This window comes from Miniopterus natalensis, chromosome 3 (assembly GCF_054644295.1).
Source record: "Miniopterus natalensis isolate mMinNat1 chromosome 3, mMinNat1.hap1, whole genome shotgun sequence".
In the NCBI taxonomy this organism is placed as follows: domain Eukaryota; kingdom Metazoa; phylum Chordata; class Mammalia; order Chiroptera; family Miniopteridae; genus Miniopterus; species Miniopterus natalensis.
In genome coordinates, this window is record NC_142083.1 from 93148462 (window position 1) to 93158218 (window position 9757).

Genomic DNA, 9757 nt, shown 5'->3' on the forward strand with positions numbered 1-9757 from the left:
CATAAACTAGTTGAATTTAATACAGTTAGGAGACCAGTCAAGGAAGTCACATTGAGTGAGGTTTGATGTTATTAGTATTACCCTGGTAAATTGGGAGAGTTCCACTGGGCCCATTAACAGGAAGTAAACCGCAAGTGATCCAGGGTCAACACAAGTGTCTGAGGCCCTTTGGACAAGGCCACTTTCCAGTTCTCATAGAATTAGTCTCTTTGGGTCAAGTAAAGCCCTAGGACTCTTGGATAGTTCATGCAGACATTGGGGCAGTCTCAAGAGAGCATGAACTTCTGCTAATGAGAGAATTCGGTGCTTGAGTGAGTCATTATAAAAACAAAAGAGATATGTCTACATTGTCGCCATCCTGATGAATAGATCATACTCCTTACCATTGACTCATGAAACACACATCTGCTATTTTGCCAGGCCCTTTTTCTGGACACTGACTATACCAAGGTGGATAAGATAAAGATCTAATTCTAATAAACTCAAAATATCTCTTGGGTAAGATAGTTTAGTAAACAGTAAAAACAGAATCTGACAAATACAGGGGCAGAAGCTTATCTACTAGTTGTGTGTGTTTGGGAGGGGACAATAAACAAGGAACAAGTAAAACAGATAGTATGTTACAGGTAATCAATATCCTGGAAAAAGGAAAGAAGCAATGGGGGACAGGAATACTGCTTTTATAAACACGATGGTGACATCCTCGTATTTGAGCAGAGGCCTGTAGGAAGTGAGGGAGTGAGCCATGCAGTCATGTGGGGGAAGAGGAAACTGCAAGTGCAAAGGCCCTGAGGCAGGAGCACACCTATTGTGTCCCAGAATACAGCTGGAAGCCAATGAGGCTGGAGCGCTGGGAGCAAGGAGAGGAGAGGTAAGAAGGGAGGCCAGAAAGGTGATGTCATTTCCTCTAAGTAAAGTAAGGAGCCATCGGAGGGTTTTGAATAGAAGAATGACATGATATGATAGGTTTTAAGAGAACCACTCTGGCTGCTGTGCTGAGAATGGACTGATAGGAGCAACAGCAGAAACAGGGGGACCAGGTAGGAGGCTATAACAGAAATCCAGGATAAAGAAGAGAGTGGCTTGGGCCAGCGTGAGAAGTGACCATATTTGGACATAATTTGAAGATAGAATTGAACCAGTAGGATTTGCTGATGGTTTGAATTTAGAGAATGAGAGAAAGAGAGGAGCCAAGGAGGATTCCACAGTTTTGTGTTGTTGGTTTTTAAAAAAATCAGGTTTATGGAGTAGTAGTTTACACACAGTAAAATTCACCATTTTTAGTGTATAGTTCTAGAAGTTTTGATAAACAAATCCAGTTTTGTAACCACCACCTAAATCAAGAGAAGAGCCAGTTCCATCACTACAAAACAATCCCCATGCCCCTTCGTGCTCAGTCTTTTCCCCCTCCCAGCCCCTGGCAACCACTTATCTGCTCTCTGTCCCTACAGTTTTGTTTTTTCCACAGTGTCACATGAATGGAATCATACAGTATGTAGCCTCTTGAGTTTGGCTTCTTCCCTGCATTCAAGACTAGAAGAAGGAGGGAGGCGGGAAAAGATAACGTCCCTTTTATCAGGAAAAAAGAGCTTCCCAAGAAACCACCTTAGGCACTTGTGACCTTGCGGGAGGTTGAGGAAGTGAGTGTTTAGCTTTTCCAGTCCCTAAGGTGGAGGAAGCGAAGGACCCGGATTGGAATGGGTGTTGGCTGAGCCGACCAGAGAAGCCTGCCACCTAGGGGAATGTTGTGGGGTTAAATGTGTGTTTTTTCACATTTGTTCTGGATGCAGAGTGGAGAAGAGTTGGGAGGTCCCAGGCTTGGGAGGGAGTCTCCTGAGCGGTTAAAGATTTGAGGAAGGAGCCTGTGAAGGAGCAATAGCCAGACCTCACAGCCTGCAGCTAAGGCAGTTTCTGCTGTCGTGACATTTGTCACTGTGGTCTGATGTCTCTGCCCCTTCCCATGGGAAGGTATGGAGGACTCTATAAAGGGCTGCTCCATGTGGGAGGTCAAAGGTAAGTGGAGACATCTGCCAGGATGGGCATATTGGCCCCATTCCCAATGGAGGAGACTTCTGCTAGAGGAGACAGCTGGGCAGTCCTAAGGGTCTTGTCTGCAGCCTCCAAAGGCAGGTGGTATCTGTGGAGCCCAAGCAGTGAGGCCTTCCCACCCAGAATGGTCTAGATTTGGGGCATGTTCCTGGGCCTGCCTCCAACCAAGGAGCAAAGGGGCTCCTCTGTGATCTTGGTGTGGACCCTGCCAGGGCTGGACTGGTATAATTCTACCTCCTGGACCCCCCTACCCTGATTGGGGAGGGGGAGTCATTGGAAGTCCTGTCAAACTTTGGAGCACCTGGTCCCCACTCCAGGTCTAGCCTGTCCCTCAGTTTCCTTGAGATGGGCAGAAGGGTGTCCTCGGGATCAGGGGCTTCCTGGAGGCTGATCAACTCAGAGAAAACCCACTTCACCCAGGAGGATCTTGCCATTTGTGGGGCAACTTCTCCACCCTGGCAGATATTTCTAGGCATCCCTTTCTCAAGGGCTTCTGCCAAGATGCCGCTTTAAGGAGCTCCTCTGTTTACTGAAGGGGAAGGAGAGGGTGGGGTGAGAGACAGGCAGAAACTGAGGGGCAGAGAAGACAGAAGGAGGGGGCCTGGGGGAAGGAGAAGGAATGAGGGAAGGGGGGCTCAGGAGTGGAAGGTGGGGAAGCGAAGAGCAGGGTGAGAGCTTGCAGGACAGAAGGGGAAACTGAAGGAGGGGCAGGGGCAGCAAGTGAGGTAGGGGGACTGAAGCCAAAGGAGGAGGGTAAGGAAACTAGAGGCAGAGTGACAGGCAAAGAGAGGACTAGGGGCCCTAGCCCGTTGGCTCAGTGGTTAGAGCGCCAGCCCGCAGCCTGAAGGGTCTCGGTTTGATTCCGCCAGGGCGTGAGGGAGGCAGCCAGTCAATGTGTCCCTCTCACACTGATGTTTTTCTCTCTCTTTGTCCCCCACCCTTCCACTCTCTCTGAAAAATCAATGGAAAAAAATATTCTCCAGTGAGGATTAACAAACAAACAAAAACAAAAAAGAGAGGACTAGGTCACAAAGGGGAGGGCCCGGGATCCAGCTCCCACCTGACCCACCCACTCACTCCCCAGGCTGGTTCCCAGGTGAGCAGGAAACCAGTTCAACGTTTGTTTGTTTATTTTAGTAAAACCAACCCCACAGCATTTACTGTGATCTGCTAATAACCTAAGGGTAATCAAAACAATATGAACAAATGTTTTAGAAAAGTACTTCCAATAAACGATACCAAAAAACAAACAAAAACCTGCACTGCCTTCTCGAAAACTCATGTCACCGACTGGTTCTGGTTGGAGACACCTCTCTTTTAGCATGACTGGACTTAGTTGTTTTCTTGACTTTGCTTTAGAATGAATCTCTTTTGCATTCACTATTTCGGGGAAGCCCGGGTGGACTAGGACAGGTTCCAGATGTGAGGGTGTGGGGGGAGAGGAAAAGGGCAGGGCCAGAGGCCTAGCTGCAGAAGAGTGGCGGGTGGAAAAGGCCGTCCTAAGGGAACAGGAGTGTTAGTTGGGTCCCCCGCAGGGCAGGAAGCCAGGCAACTCCTGTGGCTTGGGACACTGCTCTCACCCCACCCCTGTGGGTGCAGGCGGGTGACTCAAGCCCAAGGTGAGGCAGGGCCTAGAGCTTGCAGTCTCATTGTTGCGCTCCTTCCTCCACAGGGAGGATTCACAGAATCAGCTGTGAGTCACTGGTGAGTCAGCTCCTGGGGGTGCAGAGGCATGGCTGCCTCAGCTCACATCCAGGAGACAGGCCTCTGGGCGCAGGGGAAGGGGAGGGGACACCCCACTCTCATAGGAGTGGTTTCTCCCACCCAGTCCTGCTTTGGAAACCCAACAGGCAGGGCCCACAACCCCCAAGCCCTTGGGGGCCTTTCACGTGGCAGAACTGGGTCTCCAGCCTCCTCTCGGTGGAAGGACAGTGCAAAGGTCAGGGGTCAGGATGTTGAACCCCAGGCGGACAGGACCCCTACCTCCCCTCGTTTTAACTCCAAGTGGACCCCTGCTTCCCAATGTCCCCATTCAAGAGGGAAAAAACAGGACCTGGGGAATAAATAATTTATTGAAACTGGGGGAATAAATAAAATATGCGGGCGGGATTACAAATAACTGTAAAAATCATTAGCGTATGTACACAAAGCTCTGTCGGCCCCAGAGGCGGAGCCTGGGTCGGGAGGGCGGAGTCTCCCAGCGGGAGAGACGCGCCCGCAGGAGGTAGGTGGCTTATTTACAACGCGGGGACCTGCACGTGGCTAGGCTGCCGCCCCGCGCCCCCGGATTCCTAATCCAGACGGCCCGATGCCCTGCGACTGCCCGCGGAACTGCACCCCTTGCACGATCCTCTGCACCCAGGAGCGGTGGGCGGTCAGGCTGATGTAGACACCGGGCCGGTTGCGCTCCGCACAGCCCTCGCCCCAGCTGATGATGCCGGCCAGCAGCCAGGAGCCCTCGACCTGGCACATCAGGGGGCCTCCGGAGTCGCCCTACAGAGAGGAGGGCAGGTTAGGGACCCACATAAGGCAGCGGGTGGGCTCAGCCCAGGATCCCACACAGCGGATGGCAGATGGTTCCCTTTTTTGCCCGGGGGGGGGGGGGGGGGGGGGTGTCATTTATCTATCCTGGAGGCGGAGGCACTGGAATTCCACCCAGGTGAGAGAGCCGGGTAGGACATGTCTTCCAGGCTCACTTCTGGTGACAAACACTGCGTGAGACCTCTTCCCTCACAGGTCAGGCAGAGAGTATTGTTACTTGTTTCACAGATGGGGAAACTGAGGCTCAGAAAGACGAAATGACTTCCCAAGCTGGCAACTTATGGGTAGCAGAGTAGGAATTTCCACCAGGCCTTACAATGTCCAAGCCCAAGTGTTGAACACAACACTATCCTGCCATCCTCCATCAGTGACAGCTGTGGCGGAGGATGTGGCACCCCCACCTCAGGAGAATGCAAGCTCCCTGAGAGTGGGGTCTGGACACCTGAGGTGCTCAGTATAATGTTGGATGTATGAGTGAGTGGCTGAACCTCATGGAAGCCTGTTGCGCAGGCATCTAGGGGTCTGCAGGTCACAGCTGATTCCGGGAGATGCCCAGCCAGCAGTGAGGAAGCTCAGGGGGGCAAGACTGGGAAGAAGGTGGGTGCTCACCAGGCAGGCATCACGCTCCCCCTCTAGGTAGCCAGCACACAGCATGTCCTCGGTGATGGCTTCTTGCCCAGCTCCCCGCCAGTACAGGCGACCGCAGATTTCCGAGTCAATGATGGGAACCTTCAGCTTCTGTAGGGTCTGAGGGTGGGGCAGGGGCACTGGGAGGCAAGAGGAGAGAGTCAGGCGTGGGAAGTTTTCCTGGTTGCCTCCTCAGTTCCCTCCTCCATTCCCTTTAGCATTGCTTCTCAACTGCTAATGGATCACCTCTGTCAGGCTCTCCCAAGATGGTTGCAGAAAACCCAAATTCCAGGGCTCCACCTCTGGACCTACTGAATCAGAGCATGAACATGCAGCTTCAAGCTCTGAATTGTTAACAAGATCTCTGATGCCCACATATGGTTAGGCCCAATGGTCCAGGTTTTGTCCTGTCTCAAGGCACTGCTTTATCCTGCATGGGGACTGCTACAGATGAAGTTTTCAATAAATGAGCACTCAGTGTTGAGTGTCACGAGGACTTGAAAATTTCCCGACAGCCTAGGGGTGGAGGGAAATGTAGACTCTCTCCTCACCCCCTCAGTCCACAGTTCCAGTTCTCACAGAAGCCCTAAGGACCATGGGGAGGCTAACTGAAACCTGTCAGTGGGATCTCCAAATAACGGAAATGGTGTTGTTTCTCTTAATTCTTTTGGAATCTGGTTAAAGTCCCATTTTTCTGACACTTTGTCCTTTCTTTTCTTTTCTTTTCTTTTCTTTTCTTTTCTTTTCTTTTCTTTTCTTTTCTTTTCTTTTCTTTTCTTTTCTTTCCTTCCTTCCTTCCTTCCTTCACCTTCACTTTGTCCTTTCTTCCTTCTTTCTTTCTTTCTTTCTTTCTTTCTTTCTTTCTTTCTTTCTTTCTTTCTTTCTTTCTTTCTTTCTTTCTTTCTTTCTTTCTTTCTTTCTTTCTTTCTTTCTTTCTTTCTTTCTTTCTTTCTTTCTTTCTTTCTTCCTCTCTCCCATCTATCTTTTTCTGCTTCACTGCCTCTTACTTTATCTAATCTGCTTTGTGTTTCTAGATGATGTTTTCCAAACCTCCAAACTTAGTTTGCAATTATGTGTTGCAATTCCAGAGACTATTTCCTCCTGGGAATTTTGCCTGCAATTACAGCATGCTGCCACCAGGGGTGCTTTTCAAACTTTAGAATCTTAAGGCTGTTTTCAAATTTATGGTATTTGGCTCCGCCCCACACATGCCTCCTTTCAGCCATTCCTAGATCACTTAATAGCTTCGTGATCTGGCTGCTGTTGCCTTAGAACACAGCTAAAGACACCTTCTAATTTAAAATGACCTAAAACTGTCCACCTAGGCCTCTGTGATGTCACATCTCTGGATTGTAGTCCATCTTTTTGTCTGTCTCTGGCATCTATGCTTTGTTGCATGACACCTGTGTCTTTGAGTGTTCACCATCCTCTGTCCTTATCGTTCTTATCAGCCCCCAACCGCATGGTGGGGAGGAAGCGCACCTCCATCATGGACACTCCCCCAGCCTGCAATCCAGCAGTTGGTGTTCGGCGGGAGATGAATGGAGGAATCAGGCAGGCAGATGGGCAGGATTCGCTCAGAAAACTGGATGGAGTGCTCGAGGCGCACCAGGGCGATGTCTGCGCGGGAGCCCTCCTTCCAGGAATACACGGGGTGGGCATGCACCCACGCAATACCCACCTCCTGGGACCTTGGGCCAGGATTCCCCAGCTGCCAGGCACCCAGCAGCACAGAGAACTGGGATGGCTTGTTCAGAGTGCTGAAAGGAAGAGGGACGGGAATGGGGTCAGCCAGGAGCCACGGATGGCCAGGAAGGATCTGGAAGGGGTGTCTGGGGAAGAGTGCACACAAAAAGTCCCCACAAAAACAAAAGAGCCTTCTGGGAAGGGGCAGGGTCTCTCCTGAGAGACCCCAGACTGGACCAGCGCCAGGCTGTGTGAGGAGCCCAGGTGTGGGTAGGAAGCTGGGGACTCAAGCGGAGGAGGCTGGCTGTCATACCCCTTGAAGCAGTGGGCGGCGGTGACCACCCAGCGCCTGGTGAGCAGGGAGCCTGCACAGTGGTGGGTCCCGTTCTTCTGGATGCTCACAACCCAGGGCCACTCGGCGTCTGCGCTGTCCTCGCCACCCACAATCCGGTTCAGCTGCTGGGGCTTCCCACAGGCTGGAGGAGCTGGTGAGGAGGGTCCAGGTTTCTGTCATCCCCTCTGCACGGTCCTCTTCCCCTTCCACCTGCCCTTCACCCACCCGCACCGCCTCTCCCACTGCCCTTCTGCCCTGCATGTACCCCCTTGGCTCTTTCTTCCCCTGACCTGCCCTTCTCTGACCTCCCTCTGGCTGGCCTTTCCCCTCCACCTGGTCCTCACTTGCCCACAGCTCTATTCCTTTTACCTTCTCGGCCATTCACCCTCCTGGACCCCAGCTGCCCTTGGTCCTCCCTCCTCCACATCCCAGTCTCTGCTCTGCCCTCTGGGCCTCCTTTCTTGCCTGCTCCCTAGCTCAACCCCACTCTCGCCCCACTGCCTCTTCCTGACCTGTCCCCACAGACAGACACATAGGCACTGCCCTCCCCTTCAGGCGTCCTCTATTCCCCTCCCCTCAGGTGGTTCCTACTCACCAGGTGTCCTGGTAGCATTGACCATGGCTGCGGACAAGAGAAGGAAAGGGTCAGGCCAGTGGAGAGGCCCCAGTGCTCAGGTGAGAGGAGATCCCCCAGCGCCCAATGGAGAGGATCCCCGCCGTGCCCAGTGAAGAGAAGTCCCCCAGTGTCCAGTGGAGAGGAGGTCCCCTTCCCCCACGCCTAGTGACCCTTTCTAGTCTCTCATCCCCAGGCCCCTCCATCCATGCCTTCCCAGGTGGGGCATTTCCTGGAGCCTGGGTAGGGCGGACAAAATCCTCATGCTCTCCTTACGAGCTGAGCATCACCCATCCCATCAGCTCTCTCCAGCTTATGCCCAGGGTCCATCCCACCCGCTGGGGGGTGTGGAACCACCTCCTGAGATGTCTCTCACGGAGGGTGGGCACACACCTGACCCTCTCAGGCTTCCTCCCTCAGATCTGAGTCAGTGACAGGAGACTCCCTTCAACCCCCGACCCCACCCCCAACCCCAAGGCCTGGATGCTGCTGCCCCAGAAGACCAAAGAAACAAGAGGGAGGGAGCCCTGGCTGGTGTGGTTCAGTGGTTAGAGCATCCGCCTGAGCACAGCAGAGTCTCGGGTTTGATCCCCAGCTGGTGGGTGTATGCCATCCGAGAGGCCACCAATTGATGTGTCTTTCTCACATCGATGTCTCTTCTCTCTCTCTTTCTCTTTCTCTTTCTCCTCTCCCTCCCTCCCTTCCACTCTTTCTAAAAAAATCAATGGAAAAAATATCCTCAGGTGAGGATTAACAAAAAATAATTAAAAATAAAGAAACAGGAGGGAGGGAGATAGTGACAACAGTGAATTTGATCAAAAATAACCACCAGAGATGAAGCATATGAGCCCTCTTAGTAGTACCTCCCTGCAGTGTTTCATTTCATCTTCAAGGCCATGGAGAAAAGTGAGGCATGAAGCAGTCAAATAACAGGAGAGGGAGGGAGAGACGGGGGTGGAAGGTGGGGGACAGGGGGGGAGAGCAAAGGAAGAGATTGGGTTCCGGCAGGACCAGGAAGGAAGTCGGAGGTGGGAGTAGCTGAGTGGAGAGGGAGGCGGAGGTGATCCTGGAGGGGCAGAGAGGGAGGGACAGCAGGTCCTCAGGACTCACCAGCAGAAGCCAGAAGCAGCAGGGATGTTAAGATCCTGAGACACACCCCACCCAGGGCTGGGGGGGTTCTGGAAACAAGCATGTCCTGTGGGTGGTGTGTCCACGGCCTGGAGAGCTGTGCTGTGCTGGCCACCAGGAGTGTGCAGAGTTCCCTGCAGGTCACCCCAGGTTTTATCCTGGGAGGCGGAATGCTGTTGGACCAGTCCCCCCAGTGAGTGTCTCAGTCCCTGCCACTTGGGGCTGTAGGTCACCAGAAGGGGTGGGGCTGCCAGGAGGAAATGAGCCTTAACGGGAACTTGGGGGGGCTCTAGCTGAGACCCCTGCCTCTGGACAGGACCAATGGACTCAGGCTCTGGATCTGGGGCTCAGGACACTAGCTCTGGCTGTGGGCCCAGGATCTGGCCTCAGGAGGACAGACTAGGGGAACTGTATCATAGCCTTGACTTTGACTAAGGAGTTGGGGGGTGCAGAGCAAGGTCCTCCCAGCTTGAAAGGAGGGACTCCATGTAGGGAGGGGCAGGTGCTCAAACCCAGGACCTGGGTCCTCAGTAGCGGGAGGCTCAGGTATGAGGTGTTGGAGAGGCCCCAGGGCTTTAGGGAGACAAGGGGGTTGCCCAGAGGTTCAGTAAGGCTACTGCCTTCAGGGGCCCTGCTGCCCTGACTCAGCCTGGAGACCTGGCCCAGCCCAGGGCTCTGGGATCCCGTTAACCCACTTACTGGGAAGCCATGAATCAGGCCCCCAGTGGCTGCCAGTCCTGGGGCCACCTTCCTGTGGGCCCTGTCACTCAGAAGCCCTA

General features: G+C 53.1%; 1 protein-coding gene across 1 annotated transcript; it reads right to left on the bottom strand.

Annotated features, from left to right (window-relative positions):
- Positions 1-4311: 4311 nt before the first annotated feature.
- PRSS22 (serine protease 22) lies at positions 4312-9042 on the bottom strand. Its single transcript, XM_016211414.2, has 6 exons — positions 8961-9042; positions 7833-7859; positions 7217-7388; positions 6700-6977; positions 5200-5357; positions 4312-4542 (listed from the first exon to the last, which is right to left on the bottom strand). The coding sequence occupies exons 1-6, from the start codon at positions 9040-9042 to the stop codon at positions 4312-4314; spliced, it is 948 nt and encodes a 315-aa protein (XP_016066900.2).
- Between the last annotated feature and the right edge of the window lie 715 nt (positions 9043-9757).

Coding starts and splice junctions, on each gene's coding strand:
- PRSS22 (XM_016211414.2), bottom strand. CDS start 9,042: ATGCTTGTTTCCAGAACCCCCCCAGCCCTGGGTGGGGTGTGTCTCAGG. Junction 7,860..8,960: donor GCTGCTTCTGGCTTCTGCTG/GTGAGTCCTGAG, acceptor TCTTGTCCGCAG/CCATGGTCAATGCTACCAGG. Junction 4,543..5,199: donor GGGAGCGTGATGCCTGCCTG/GTGAGCACCCAC, acceptor TCCTCTCTGTAG/GGCGACTCCGGAGGCCCCCT.